Source organism: Pelecanus crispus, chromosome 13 (genome assembly GCF_030463565.1).
Source record: "Pelecanus crispus isolate bPelCri1 chromosome 13, bPelCri1.pri, whole genome shotgun sequence".
NCBI classification, from domain to species: Eukaryota; Metazoa; Chordata; class Aves; order Pelecaniformes; family Pelecanidae; genus Pelecanus; species Pelecanus crispus.
This window is the reverse complement of record NC_134655.1, coordinates 4,489,785-4,506,009: the sequence shown is the minus strand read 5'-3', so window position 1 is coordinate 4,506,009 and position 16,225 is coordinate 4,489,785. Positions and strand designations below refer to the sequence as shown.

The window sequence follows — 16,225 nt, the reverse complement described above, 5'->3', positions numbered from 1 at the left end:
ACAATCAATAAAAAACCCCTAATTTGCTGCAAAATACAAGCTTCTTTTGGTTGATACTTAGCATTTTTCCACATGCGTGAGTTTGACTTGTACGTAGAGACAATATTGCAATGTCAAGGAGTAATTTGTTTTCTAAACTCTGACTCCTAAAAATGAATTTATGAAAAATTATCTTTCTTCCCAGCTACCCAGTTCCTTTTCCAACAGTGCCAAACAAGGGAAATGTCTATGTTTTCTTTTAGTGATTATAAAGGGAGAGAATTTAACAGGGATTTGTGGAGGGCCAGTGTAATACTTCGTGATATCTGCCTATTGCTATCTTGTTCATCCTGCCAGGAAACCTAAAGGTGGGGAATGCATAGTCTGAAAGTGTTATTTTTTTGATTAGTTGGCAAATGAAGAGTTGCAAGTCCTGTTGAAGCCCTACAGAATGCCACCTCTCACTCAGTGCCATGGGAATAGTAAAGACTGCCTTTTATCTCTCTCTGCTTTTTATACGGGCAGTGACGGTTGATGTAGCAAGGAAAGAAACCTGCTGACCTCCCTGAACAGTGGTGGGGATCCTAACAGACTTTGCTCTGTTCACTTCTTAAAGAGAACAGTTCACCTGTAACCAAATGAAGAAACATTTTTCCCTAGGTCACGTCTTCCTAGATCAAAAGATTAAAAATAAAAGTAACACTGTGCAGGTTTGTGGTCTTCCACACGATCCTGTTTGTGATAAAAGAAGTTTTCGGAATAAACTAATGGAATGTTACCTTCTTACTGTCTTCAGAATAGTCCCTTTACATACAGGCCCTTCTATCTGCTACACTGACACAAATGAGTAATACAGTCAGATTTAAGGGAATAATGATCTCTAAAGTTTACTGAACTCAAAAGGTATTTCTTGGGAACTCCATCAAACAGTGAATGACAGGGTTGCACATGTTTCTTTTAGAAAATTTTTAAAAACTTATTACTACAGATGGAAAAATAGCATCCTTTTCCTTCTGCCTTCCAGCCTGTCCCAGGCCTGTGGATATCATTGGGAGCTTTCTTTTCTTCTTAATGCATGGTTGGGGGGGAATGTAGAAGAGACGAATTGGCAGCCCCGTCCTGGGTTAGTTCAGAGCAGCCACGAGCTCAGTCTCTTTAAGATCTTGTCTGTGAAGGAATAGTTAAGCAGTGCAATCCTGTACAGTACAGTCTCCAAATTGTAACAGCCCTGCTGATCCGTCATGTGTTGTGGTGTGACCTTTGTATTTGGGCTTATGCAGGGGAGTGCTGGCCACGCAGTTCTTCATGCCAGAAATATTTCCCATGGGGATGGACAATGATATTTATGGTCTTGCAGAGCAATCAGAATTTCTGACTTTTGTTTTCACCTGGGTCCTTAAGGTTGAAGTGAACTTTGATTTGCGGATTGACCAGTGTAACGAGTTTCTTTGCAGTTCATTGCCTGAGAACAGCTGTAGAATCTTCTGGTCCTGTGCTGGTGAAAAAGACTCAGACATCCTGACTCACAATATTGTCCCCACCTAGGACTTGTTATCTACACGTTTCCTCAAGGCCACTCGTGGTTTTGTACCCTGTCTTTCTCTTGCTCTTACTAGCCTGTAGTCTTTTGATTGAAGAGTCTTAATGTGTTAAATCAATCCATGTATGGAAGATGTTCTATACTTTTTGACCATTCTTGTTGGCCTCTGTAACCCTTTTCTAAATCTGCTGCTTTTTTTTTGAGAGAGGTTAAGGGGGAAGGGAATGGTCAGAACTGTGCTCAGAATTCAGTCTGTCAGACAATGTGTATTTTACAGCTTATTTTTTCCCTCCTGACATAGTTACTTTTGTACATTTTGGATTTCCGGTTAATTCTTTTGTCCTTTTCATTTATAACGTGAAAATGTAACAGGTAACAGATCTGACAGAGTAAGGAGGGACATTGAAGTTGGTTGTTGTTTTTTTCTAAATTGCAAGTTTAGTTATTCTGCCTTGAAGAAGGAGAAGCCTACTTCAGGGTGCTTTAAAATATAGCCGCCCTGTTTGCACGAGAACTCTGCAGTGTGCCAGCGAAGGGGGGCTAAGATCTGTGCTAGCCTGAGTGCATAAAACCCGGAGCGTTCCAGCAGGAAAACAGAGCCTGGGAACTCTGCGCAGCCATGCCGCTAATTGAACATGACATTGTTTGGTTTATAAAACATAGCTGTTTCTTCCTGCAAGGCAAAGGATTTTATTTCCAGTATGACAGTGAAATGTAATATGATTATGGGATAAGTATGTGAACACTTGTGGTCGAGCTTGTGAGCTTGGCTGCTGTGAACTAGATATTTTAAGAGTGCTAATTACTCCGAGCTAAATGATGACACTCTTTATAATGTTTGCATCTACTCAGTGATACAGTTCTTTGAAAATCGGATACAAGAGTGTCTTGTGCAACATCCCTTTTAAGAAGTTCAGGTTTATTTATCACTGAAAGTGGATACATGTTTAGAGACAAAGTGCTTGATATTAAACTGCTAAAGCTGAAACATTTGAAGATCTCTTCCATTATCCTAAAGTTTTAACATAAACATTCTACTTATGATTTCTCTACTGTCATAAAAAATGGAAGTCAGGCTTATTTTCTGGAAGATCCCTCATAACAGAAGGACTTGGATGCTTAAAAATATTAAATATTTATTTTTCCCTCATCGGTTCCTGAAACTGTGTTTCTTGCATTAGAGTTGACGTAAAAATAAGCAGCTGTGAATCTTGTTCTCTTCTTTGCCTATCTCCATGGTAGTAAAGTCTTTTAGATTGGTACGTCCATCTCGGTCTTTGTAACAATGCGATCCTTTTTTAATACTAGCTATTTTTTATCCTTTGTGGTGAGGTTCAGACAGTATACAGGCTTGACTTGTAGCTTTTGCTCTACCAGGTGGTAGCTGGAGCACACTGCAGTGTGTCAGAGAAAGAAATGACTGGTGTGATCAAGACATATTTCTGGTTTGATTATTTTGTGCATATAGAGAAAAAGGTCGATCTGTGCTGGTTTTTGGTTTTTTTCCTATTTTTTGGAAATAGGAAAAAAAAATTCTATCTTGGAAGAGCAGAGTTTCTTCCATGAAGGTATGAACTGTGTTTTAAAAGTAACATATATTTTCTGTCATATTTCTGAATTTAAGGAAATCATAAAATAATCTAAGTTCAAAACTCTGGATGAACTTAGTGAGACTCGAAGTATATCTCCTTTTGCTAACATACAACGTGGAATGTTTAAAAAGTTTGACTAATGCATGCAAGCAGCATGGGAAAAAATAGTTATTATAAGAGACTATAGAAGGTATTTATGGTCTCCAAAGAAGGGAAGATATAGTCCACAATTCAAGGATCTTTAGTTTAGTTAGTAAACAAAGTTTATTGCAAAAATATACAATGATGAAATAGTGAAGCATAGTAAGTGTTAGACACACCCAGAAGCCATGTGGATCTTACACGCAAGGTGATATATAAACCTCTCATAAGATGTTTCTGGCATATACTTTTTTTTTTCCGCCCCCTTAGCACAAAAAAGCATCCCTTAGTGGATTGCCGTCACGCATCTGTTACATTCTCTTCCTCTTTAACCTGCCTTGATGAGTTGAAAATTACTTGCTTTTTAAATACAAGACTTAAGAGAAACTGATTGGATTTTAACAGTATTCACTAAGAAAATGTCTCGGGGTACGTTCAGTTAAACTTATTACTGCCTCCTTCTTGCTGTGCCTTAGAGTTCTGTATGACTTGGGGGAAAAAAAATTGTGTTTGCGTGTGCATGTTCTAAACTGTTATTGAGACTGACTGGAATTAAACGTACAGGTAAGCAGATCAGAGAAATAAATGGCTGTACATTAAGAACTTGCACTGGAAATAAAATATTTGGAATTTGTACATTCATTTGTATGGTAAGGACAGCAAGCCCCGTTTATACACAAGGCCTCAGTAGTATGATCCAGGCTTCAGCGTTTCTACTGTCGCTGCAGCAAGTACACGATCTGGTAGTAATTAATTTGAATATACATCAGAGGCCTCTTCCCAGCCCTGCAACGCTTCAAAGAAACATGTTTGGTGAATCGTCTAATCTGACTTGTCCATAAAGCAGACACATTCTCCAAATGTTCTCACTTGAAGGGATTTAATGATAATTTGTTTCGTAGGTTGGCAGTGAAATAATCTATTGTGAATGTATTTTAGCAACAGCAGTAAAAAGCATGATCCATTTTTTTCCTGAAATACGTTTTATCAGACAGTAGGCCAAAGTCTCTTCTTTGCAGTAGTGGACAATCTAAAAACTAGGATTTTTATCACTGAACACTTATGTAGTAGCCTCTTTGTATCTAGAGTAAGACTTGCTGACATGAAGTATTTTAAGTTGCTGTGAGAGGTTTTGGACAGCAGTATCAAAAGATGATGGTTATCCTCTAAATTTAGATGGGACGTTGTTGCAAATCAACAATACTTTATTAGATAAAAATTTAAGGCAGGTCCTATTTATGATCAGAGTATGGCCTGTAAAGAAAAACAAACATGCTGCTCCAGTTGTATTCAGTTACTTTTGGTCTTCTGAAACAGCTAGCTAATAATTGATGAAAATACTTTAAAAATACTTCTGAGGGTGGCAATGGACAGATTTAAAGATGACTACTAAGCTTATGCATAGAGCAGGTAGCATGGTAGCCTTATTTTGGGAAGTATTAAGAGGCTTTTATAGACAGCCATCTCGCATGAGATCTTCAAGAGCTGGGTCCTGCCCTGCTAAAGCGAAGGGAAGTTCTGTCACTGTAAATGCATGGTCTTCGGCGCAGCAAGGACCTTATTGAGGACTAAAGCAGCTGCTGTAGTAAAATGATTGGTAATACAGTAATCTGCTTTATGAGAGACCTTTTATAATGACAATATCAAATAGGCTAGAGTTTGACTTGTTTCTTAGGCACTGGCGGAAGCCGAACCCTGGATGCTGCTCATACCACTTAAATCCTTTTGTATATAGGTAACGTGAGACCTTTCAATTTGTTCAAGATTTTTAGTCTTTTCTAGTTCTGCTTTAAAACAGTTCTTCTGGTTAGAAATGATTTGTGGCATACAGAACTGAGAAAGAAAGACATAGAAAATGGAGTCTAAAAGAGATCATATCATTAATTTAAATTTGTTCCTAACATTTCAGATTTTTCTTCTTGCCTGTCCTCCATGTCGGATTGCGATGATTCTCTTCAGGTAATGCATCTTCCTTACTATATTTCCGTCTACTTGCATAATGTGTTTTAGAATTTAATCACAGCTTAAGTCATAAAATATTAAGATATATATCCAGTTGGAAAGGCGTATTGGTCGGATTGAAAAATGACACCTTGAAAAAAGGGTCAGGGCTTAAATCGTGGGTGTTGAGCCTTGGTTCTTTTGTACTGGTGGTTTTGGCCGCGCTTGGCAACGTGAATTAGCTCAGTAACAGATGAGAATGCAGGCACCTTTCTACAGATTAATGTGTGGGCTTGTGTAATTTATGTCATGCCTTCTACCTTTTTGTTATCCTCACTAAAAATTAGTAGCTGGGCTTCACTGAAGGCCATACGTACAGTGTGGGTCTAGTTTTAAAATTGTGGATATAAGTTAAATAGTGAAAACAAATTCTTGCCGACTTGGGTATTTCTCAAACCTATGCAATCTTTTCAAAAATATTGCGTATTGTTACTAACCTGAGGAACCCCAAGAGTTTCTAATGTGCGGGAAGCTCTAATGGACGCTGCAGCAGAGCCCAGTGCGCAGCTCGGGGTGGAACCAGTGGTGCTGTGGGGAGGGTCACCGGGCTTCCCGGCACGGTGGTGGTCAGGAATGGCTGTAGGTGCCACCGCGCCACTTAACTCGGCTCTTTCTTGTCTCAGTGACTGGAAAAACGATGCTGGGGGCATGCCTCATGAATTACTTTGGGACTCCTACTGCCTGCCTACACCTTTTTCCTGCTGTTGCTTATTTGGGCAGGGAGTAGGCAGGATGCATTGATATGGTGTTAGCGTCTCCATGTCAGAGAGTGTGAAAAGTCCATCCGCTGTCCGGGAACCTGGATTTACTATGCATTTGCAAAAGACTGGTTGCAGAGCGGAGGCCACAATATTTGTTTTCTCTCAGAATGAGCCTTTCTGTTTTCTAGCACCCTGACAGCATATAAATGACGTTTGAAAAACTGTTTTGAAATTGTAATGCCTCCCCCCGGCAAGTGACTTTTAAATTCCTAACAATTTATGACAGGCAGTGGTTGTAAACAGTTTATTCTTTACTTTGTGTCTTATGTAGACTGAAACAGTACTGATACTATTTTTGTGTTCTTGTGATGCAACAGTGGTTCAGAAAAAGATGGCTGAAAGCTACATAAAATACAGTATTATAATACTACTTTTCTGCCTTATTCTTTACTTAGGACTTGCTGTTGCATTTTGACAAATGTAATTCTTTTATTTAAGGAACTTCTTCCAAATTCCTGAAGCTTTACTTTGAAGTTGTACGTTGATAGAGTTAGACAGGAGTAAAAACCTTTATCAAATAGGCTATTTTAAGCTCTGAAAGACAAATGAACAGCAAAATTTCAATTATTTAGCAGCTTGCATCATGAACAGGATTAACACAAACGGGCAGTCCAGTCTTTCTAGGAATCCAAAGCTCATTATAGAAAGCAATCCTGCTTTACGAAATTATTTAAGTGTGTGTTTAAAAAGAGGTTTTTGTCCTGGCTATTGCAGTTAACAGTATCTGGTTATTGCATTTAACAGTGGCTTTATTAAAATTCAAGCCAAAAGAATTTTCTTTAATCTCTTGCTGCCTTTAATAAAAGAGATACTAAGAAAATATGTGAAAACATTGCATTTCATTTCCATCTGTGAAAATAGCATCACGTCTCTTTTCTAAGGTTGCAGATGCATATGCTGAATGGGGCCCTCTTGGCATTGCTGTTTCCTGTTGTTAATACACGCCTGGTGAGTGTACTGTACTTTTCCGCCTCCTTTTTTATTTATCACTAAAATATTTTCTTTGGAAAGATGTTAGTCCTCTGCTTTGTTTGGCCTTTTAAAGTTCATTTTACCAGGCTGTAGATTCCTGGTACAGGTCACTACAATGGAGCCAAAATACCGATCTTAGATTTTTTTTTTTGTGTGTGTGTTTATAAATCAATGTGAAAAGCTAACACTGATGTATTCTAAGTGTAGAAAAAACTACTTTGTCAATTCCAGCCTAACCTTTAAATGGAGGGAAAACTTAATGGCTTTGAAAGAGGCTTTCATAGGTTAGTGTTGTGGCCTCTGGTCAAAATTCAGTTTCAGGCTTTTCAGACTATATGTAAATGTAAAATTCCTCAGGCATGGAAAATGCCAAATGGTGTTGGTGGCTGTCACCTCCTCTTTCCCAAGATTAGGCACAGCAGGTTTCTTTTTTCCATCTGAGTTTTCAAATCTACTGTAGAACTCCTGTCTCCTGCATGAAAAACTAGCCTGTTTGTATCCCTAGTAAGATTATTAAACCTATCGAGAATTAATGTTAAAAATGTTATCTTGAGTCTGAGCCATATGAAATATTTCTAAGGATTATTTTTGAGAGCTGTTATGCATGCATATGTGGGGATGTGTGTATGTGTATATGCATATATACCTACATGCTTGTTCATTTTTTTGTCATTTGACTTATTTGTAAAAATCTGTTGTTGCAGTTATTTAAGTGCCTATTTTAAGACAGAGTTCACTTAAATTTTTCTGCTTATGTGTTTATGGTGTCTGGATAAAGTACTTGTATCTATATCCATATAGCACGTGATACTATTAATGAAATTGTTGTGGACTTCAGACTCCATTACAAATCCCATTAGTGGCTGTCTGTTTGCAAATCTGACTGTCTTAATAAGATTAAGTATAAAAATCTGCATCTGTATTGAACTTTAGGGATGATATGCTATGTTGATTGGCCACACTGGTAGCTAGGAGACCTAAAAACTGATGGTTTTATTGTCGGCTTGTAAATTATTTCTTTTTTTCTCCTCTTTAAGACTATAAAATTTTGCCCTGAGACACAGTTTAGTTACTAGAGGGAAGATAATATATCTGTAGGCTTTTCCATTTTAAAAACAATCTTCCATAAAGCGTGACACACATGCACAGGAGGTTGGATCGTATTTTTCAGATTTCAGTGGATTTAGTAGTATAATAACCCTAGAGTTCTTTCAAGATTTACGTTGCCCTTCCTAATCTAGTAACTGCATATATTTTTTTCTATACTATAACAGCTTATGTGCAGTTTGCAATTATATTTTATTAAAACTTGATACTGCTGAAGGGGCATCGCATGAATAGAACAAGGGTTTTTTCCTGATAAGGAGAACTCTCTTTATTTTGTATTTCAAACTATCTAGTTTTTAAGTAAATATAAACTTTAGCATAACAAAATGTTTTTTTCTGGGTAACCTTTTCAGGATAAAATGTTGAGATATTTAATAAATCATTAGCTTGTATTTTCTCTGCCATTATCATAGATCTCATTCATATTAGGGCAGTGGTGATTAAACAGGAAAAATACAGACTACTTATAAAATTCTCTCCTTAATTAGGAATAGAGGAGCCAAAGGGTAATGTCCAAGAGCAAATATTTTTGGAATAAATACGACTTAGGATATTTTTGGTCTAACAGCGGCTTGCTAGGCTGTTCTCTAAAAAGAGTTTCTTCTGGCACAAGATAATGTGGGTGATGTTTTACAGCACTGCTGCTCTGACCCAGATTCTCTCGTGGTAGACACACATTCTGCTCTGCAACTGTCATTGGAGTTGTTTACACTGACATTGTCCTGAAAGCAATAAATGTCTCTTAAAACTTAGTTGGAAGTTCAGAAAAATTGCAATACTTTTGTCAGTGCTGTCTGCTCTGGTTTGTACTAGCTAAGCAAAAAACTTTTGATTCAGTCAAAAATTGTTGTGTCTGTGCCGCAACTTTTAAATTTCCGTTTCATGATATTTTAAGACATATTTTAGTGTGTACGTTTCATACAAAAATTTTGTACACTTAGTTACGTCTGTAAACAGTTGTAATATATAGTGTGTGGCACAAAGAGCATGAAAAATTGGGCACCTAACCCAACTATTAATTGAGAAGTGAGGAGGGAGACGTCTGGGGCAGAGAGGGTTCTGAGGTCAGTGGGAACTGGAGAGCAGGAGACTCTTGCCTCCCATCGCTTTGAGAGATGGTACCCACTGGATGTATTGCCGTAAGCACCAAAATGTCTTGCTGTTACCTTTCATAGTGTAAATTTCGTTTTATCCTTATGAGTTCAGCAGTAGGCATGTACATGCTAGCTAGCAAATCATGTATCATTATGGAGATGAAAGCAGTGAGATGCAGGAGAAAATATTAGATGTACAGTTTTATTTGTACATGTCAATAATCTGAAAGGGGCGAGGCAGAAGATACAGAATGAAAGGTAATTACTTCACCAGCTGATGGATGTTTGTTTAGGAAGTAGTGGGTGTCAGGCTTTTGGTTCTGCTAAACCTGTTCAAAGTAATTTCCAGAACACCTCTTACAACATCTTGTGGCGCAGTCTGTTCGGGTCATGTTTTTTTGCTACCAATTATGTTACTTAATGCATTGTAAGGATTCTTTTTGTATATATGATTCAATGCTAAATTATCCTGAAAAAGAAATATTTGGAAGCTTCTAGCATAATTTGACATTTTCCATTTTCTTGTAATGTGTCTATTAAATTTTTTTAGAGCCTCAGTCATTTCAAAACTGTTCTTAAATATTTGGCTGTTGCCAGTGGAAATGGAGAGTTGAGATATTCATTGAAACTACAGTAGAAAGTTTCTACCTTCTGTTGTTTTAACCTTTCAGTGACACTATACTTGTTAAAAAACTTGTTGGACTGTAATGGGCACCTGGGATGGTGTTCCCCCAAAAAAAGTAGTCTGAAAGATGAGGTCAGTCTATTCTGTTCTTTACAAGAAAATATTTTCCTGCCTTGGCATGATGTTGAGGTGCCAACAATTAACAGTCTCGAGCATCAGATGCACCCACTTGTATTTATTTGGCAACTAAACATTCGAGTTTTGCAAAATTATTTACAGTGTGCTGATGGATTTAATTTTTGTGCATTGGAATAGTCTTTGGATAAAGACAAAACAGGTTTTGTTTCTTATTCAGTTAATGTTTGTGAGTTGTTATTACCCTTTCAGAAATAAAGGGTATTTTAATTTTCTCTCATAATTTCTTTCCTTTCTCATGATGCAAATCATTCTTGGTCAGCATTAATAATTCACGTGGAAAATAGGCTAATCTTTTATGACCTTTAAGTAAATAGAGAAGAAGATGCAAAGGGAACCAGATTGTTACGTTCCCAAGTGGGAGCCTAGAAAGGTGTAAGAAAATATACACGAGTAGAAGGATTTCTTTTAACTTTGTATTTATATTATATGGAATAGAGTGTAGGTCCTGATAACTTAGCTGTGCGAGTAAATTCATTTAACTGCCACAAAAATTCCAGGTGTGTGGAGGGTAACTGGTTTTGTTTGAACTCTCATATTGCATTAATCAAATTTTAGAGGAAACTCTCTCCACTAGTTTAAAAGTGGGTTTTTTTTTTTCAAGCTGATGTCCTAAAAATGTTGATATAGATAAAGTTAAAAAAACCAGGACATGTCCCAGAGGTGTTGGACTTGCTGTCTCTGCTCACGCAGCTGAGATGGTGCAGTTTTAATGTTTCCAGAAGCTGCTACATTCTATTATTAGAACTATTTGGCTTCAGAGGTACGCATTCTAAATCTGTTTTAGGAACAGAATCATACTCCGAACGGTACTTACAGCACACTCTGTGTAGCGCCTCTGCTCGTTTCTGTTGACTGTTAATGTAATAATTCAAATGTAGTAAATGGTTTGCCTGAAATGCCTGGGCCTACACAGCAAAATGGAATAGGTTATGGTAGCACATTATGTCATATCTAAATTGGCTTAATCTAACTGGCACAAGGGAAAATAAGGGAACAGTTGCACATTGGGAGCTGTGGAGAGGTTGTGCTTTGGTTACTGGTAGATGCTAAAGCCAAGGTTTCGGCATCTTTCGGCAGTTACCTGTGCTACGTGCATTAAAGTGGTATGGGTGTGTAAGTGGAGTCTACTTTCACACTTTGATTTGGTAGTGTAAATCTACCTTCTGCAGGGGGTGATAAGTAGTCCTAATGTTATCTCTAGAGGAACTGCAAAAACACTATTTCTGAAATTGGTATTATTTACCTCATATAATTCCTGTTTTTAGACTTGACTCTACAAATGCCTGATTGTGTCCATTGCGTCATCCATGTGAGCTGGTTTGTGCAATCAAATGGAGTGACCGGAAGACAGTGGTGCCTTTTTATGAGACACCATAAACATCAAATATAGTGCTGGTCAAAGACTCAAAACACTGATAAAAATCAAAACTAATGCATTCAGTTGAGATCAGCAGTGCACCGAACAATGCCTTTTCCTGACTTTCTCAGTGAGCATCATCCTCTGCAGTGACAGGCCAAGGGTCGTGGTTCAACCCCAGCCGGCAGCTCAGCCCCACACCGCCGCTCGCTCACTCCCCCCCGCTGGGATGGGGGAGAGAATCCGAAGGGTTGAAGTGGGAAAACTCGTGGGTTGAGATAAAGACAGTTTAACAGGTAAAGCAAAAGCCACGCACGCAAGCAAAGCAAACCAAGGATTCATTCCCTCCTTCCCACGGGCAGGCAGGTGCTCAGCCATCCCCAGGAGAGCAGGGCTCCATCCCGCGTCACGGTGCCTTGGGCAGCCAAACGCCATCGCTCCCAACGTCCCCCCCTTCCTCCTCCTTCCCCCAGCTCCGTGTGCTGAGCATGGCCCATAGGGTGTGGGCTCTGCCTTGGGCAGCTGGGCTCAGCTGTCCCGGCCGGGTCCCCTCCCAGCTCCCTGTGCCCCCCGGGCTGCTCGCTGCTGGGGTGGGGTGAGAGGCAGCCACGGCCTTGGCTGGGTGTCAGCGCTGCTCAGCAGGAACCAAACATCCCTGGGTTACCAGCACTGCTTCCAGCACACAGCCAAACCATAGCCCCATGCCAGCTAGCATGAAGAAAACTAACTCTATCCTAGCCAAAACCAGCACACCAAGAAAAAAATTCTCTTAAAGTTGTCAGAAATTAGGCATGTCATGAGATGGAATCCTGGGGCCTTGCCCTAGCTGGATTTTCTGGAATTCATATACAGCTGTGTTTTTTGCTTTGTTATGGTTCCCTCCACCGTTGCAGCAGGACAGTGTTTCCACAGGGTCTTCGTGCTCCAGACTGTCAGCACAGGAGATGCTCTATTCCAAACTCTCATGAGTTATATAGCCTTTGGTAGCAGGTGCAGATTCTGATTCTTTCCCTCTGTATCTATGCCCCACCCTAACAGGATTAATTGCAAATGAGAACTAGATAAAATTCATCAATAAAATGGAGCAATTAATGCTACTTTAAGGGAGTTATAATTCCCTGCACTGACTGGATTGTGTAGAACAGCTGGGAGGGTGGGTACTGGTTGAGACACCTCCTTGAAACAGAGATTGTTTTTTGGGACTCAATATGCATTCATATCCATTACAGACAAGCAGATATGTGGCAGGAAATCTGAATGAAACACTCTGCTCCTAAAATATAATGAAAAGGAATTGTTGCAAATGAAATCTGGGATGCTGCTTTAGACCGTCATGCAGATGGGTGACAGCCCTGCTACCCCTTTATTTTATGGGGCTTTGCTGTTGACATTAATGACAATATTAACATAAAATTTCTTCTCAATCTACTCTTTCCCGATATTCAAATATATTGCAATGTCTTTTCTGATCTATGCCAGATATGTAAGCTGGTGCCTGAGCTGTAGAACTGCCTGAATAGTGTAACAATAACTTCAGCATGGGTCAACTTCTTGCTCTCTGCTAGTTTGGATGTATGCTGGAGAAGTGAGTCCTGGTAGGACTGGAAATAGTCTGTTTTCCAAATGCCCCTTGTGTCTGGGTTTTGTTTTGCGTTGTTTTAAGTGTTCATGTCCCTTTTTAGACTGTTCTTCTAAGCTTCTCTGGCAGCTGTTTCTTCTCTGCCAAATAAGTAATTTGCTATCACAATCTGATGCTGAGAAGTAACCAGTATGTTTCCCCCTTGATTTTTGTATTGTATAACCATATATATATTGTATATATAACCTACATAGCTTTATGTAGGTTCCTTCTCTCTGTTAATTTGTTCTGTGGGCTGCTTTGCACGTAAAAAGAAAAGCCTATGTTTCTGGTTTAGTTCTTTGATTACTGATTATGTTTAGGAAACTAGTTACTGGTTATGGGTTATGCATCTGAGTTACTGACTATGTCTAAGAAGGTGACTGGTACAGAATGACATTTGATGTTCACTAGATTCATGCTAGGTGTGCTACAGAAAAGACCAGAATCTGGGAGCTGAATTCCTTCCGTTCCTTTTTCTGCCATACTCTGCAGTCTTTGTAAAGGATGATGGAGGGAGAGCTCTTGCACAGTATAGTGCTTGAGCTGTTGTTATAAATACAAGGCCAATGTATAAATAATTAACAGAGGGAGGAGTACTGTGTTCAGAAAACAGAGCGAAGTGGTAACCTCCTAGCCCACTGAAAACCAACTGCTGTGTCTGAGTGGGTTTAAACTACTATTGCGTGCCATGCTCCTTTGGGGGAAACTCTCATCTGAGTATCTGACTTTTGGGCTCAACTCGACTGCTGTGCTGAAGAGGTTTTTCTAAAGCTTAGTGCAGTCAATGGAAGGACCTAGTTGCTTCCTTAGGGCAGTAGCTGGTTTAAGTTAGGACATCAGGTACGTGCTCGGAGGACTGCTGTTGATGGCTGTGACTCCTCATGCTCGGAGATGCAAGGGTGAGCTCTAATGCTTTGTGATACAGTTTCTCCTTTCCACGGTCTTGCAAGCACTGTGAGCAGCTGCTAGGAGTGTAGCTAGAGTAGTGGAACTGTACATAACTTACCTGTTCCTGGGGTGGAGGTCTGCTGCCTGCTCACTGTTCTTGGTGCTTCCCGGAGGGCCTTAGCGTGTGTCCAGGGAATGTGGCCCTTCTGAATCTGCACCGTACCAGGCTGATGTGGGGGCTAGAAGCACATGTGGCTGCTTGGAGCCAAACTCTTCCTGGAGGAACAAAACACCATTTGTTTTCTAACAGAAACTTCATTACAAAATGTAAAAAGTGAATAGTCTGAATATTTATTTCCAGCGTACTTTGTTAGCATGTTTTGATCTTGTATGTTAGAGGAATTGTGTATGTCAGTGTTAGTTTGGTGTGTTTTGAAATGTGTATGTTCTTATACCAGTGTTAAAACCTATGAATGGATGAAGCAGATCAGCTTTGCCACAAGTAGGAATCTTTAAAGGAGAAAAACTTACTTATTGCCTTGAGTAACAGAGTAGCCTGTCCTCTGTATTAATTTACAGTTAAGGGAGCCTTGAATATAAGTTAGTAGAAGAAATAGGTAATTTGTCCTTTTGTCTTGTACCATTAGTTGTTTTAAGTTTCTGGGTAAGGGAGAAGACATGCAGGAAGAGTGATGCTGGCAGCTGGTAAGGGAGACAGGAGTTTAGTACAAAAACCCAGCAAATAAATTGAAATTAATATACAGAGTTCAGATGAGTCTATCTTGGTAACAAATCTCCAGTGATTCTGAATCACTCTGGGGACAGGCGTGGTTGAAAAAATGGACCATGAACATCATTGGTTTGTTACTAGGGAAATGCTGCTCTTTGGAGTGGCTGCTAGGTTTCCACGGTGGCATCCGACAGGAGAGGACAAGTCTCTTGGGGCCTATGAAAGAGGGTCCACTTTGGAGATTGTTGGAGTCTGGGTTTAAATACATGTGGCCTTCACGGGTGCCTATGGTCAATTATTATTAGAGGGACCAACTCAATATTTTGACTTAGTTTGTTCTGTGAGTAAGTGTTGCTTTGATTTTTTTTTTTTTTTAATTTCTCAAACTTTACTGCTTGCTAAAGTGTTTACTTGTTTTCACAAAGAGGTTCTTTAAATCCTAGATTGATGGGTGAGCCCTTCTACCTTGTCTTCACTTGCAGTTTCTCTTTGCATATAAAAGGTACCTACCTGCTATCTGTGAGTGAGTCTTTCCTCGATAAAACAATTTATAGACAAGACCTTTAGAGCTAGGTGAGTCAGTTGCTCAGCACAACTTTATAGTTCATCTTTTGTGTTTGTTCTTTTTCTGTTTGTTGTAGCCTGGTTGTACACCTTGAGTGCTTGGTTGTACAGAAATTATACTTTCGCAGCTCTATACCAGGAAATGCACTTGCATAGTTAGCCAGGCTTCAGAACAAGCAATCTTTTATAGTGGAAAAAAAGATGTTTTGTTTTACACAAAAAAAATATTGCCAACACTACTGCAGCAAAACAACTGTTACTGTGTTCTCATAAGTGTCCTGAGCGTAGTGTTTGTGTAACTGACCCTCACAACTCACAACATGAGTGTAGAAGCTCTTATGAAACCAGAGATACTAAATAGAGAATGCTCCTTGGCAGGAGTGAGTGCCTCACGTTGTGTTGTTTATATCAGGAGCTATTGTTTCTGAAGTGTGCCTCTTCCAACTGGGAGAGGAAAACTGCTTTAGCCTCTTTGCAAATAATTTTGATTCCCTCCCTTTGCCCTCTGTCTTTCAACAAGGGACAGCAGAAAAGGTTCGGATTCAGGAAACCTCGCAACTTCCGTGAAGTTCTTGCTTTTGCATACTATTATCTTGCTTGGTTTTACGTTTTGATGCAGAATACTTGGAATAAAATAACCCAACAGATTGTATGGAAGATTTTTTTAGCCTAGCCTCCCAAGAGTTGGCTGAACATCTTGGAGGTTGAAATCAGGACACTGGTAATGTTCAGCTGGGGGATGCCAGGACTAGCAGAATCCAGCTGTTGGTTTTAGCATCTTTTACATTCAAAATAGCATACAAGAATTGTTGAATTTAAAAGATCACTATATTAATTACCAGCTGTTTATTGACTGCTGTTTATAAAGAAAACCAAACTCTGTTTCAACCTCTCTTTACTTCTGTTGATGCAGAAATTTTTGTAATGTTTGTTTCAGTGCTATGACTTCAGTGTCTCAGAACAATAAGAAAAGAAAGGCTTTTCTTTTTTTTTTTTTTCTCCCCCTCTTTCTTCCTGACAGACAAGCCACGATGGTAGGACTTGCAGCTGGATTC

At 39.3% G+C, this 16,225-nt stretch overlaps 1 protein-coding gene across 2 annotated transcripts in view; it reads left to right on the top strand.

Moving 5' to 3' along the window:
- Positions 1 to 16,225, top strand: part of TMEM164 (transmembrane protein 164) — a 39,848-nt gene that overhangs the window by 11,548 nt on the left and 12,075 nt on the right. Inside the window, exons 2-3 of one of the 2 annotated variants that reach the window (XM_009482992.2) lie at positions 5,162 to 5,211; positions 6,896 to 6,962. The exons of the other annotated variant lie outside the window; for it this stretch is intronic. Of the exons in view, the coding sequence (XP_009481267.2) occupies positions 5,162 to 5,211; positions 6,896 to 6,962 (117 nt within the window). The remainder of the gene's footprint in view (positions 1 to 5,161; positions 5,212 to 6,895; positions 6,963 to 16,225) is intronic. 2 annotated transcript variants of the gene reach the window in all.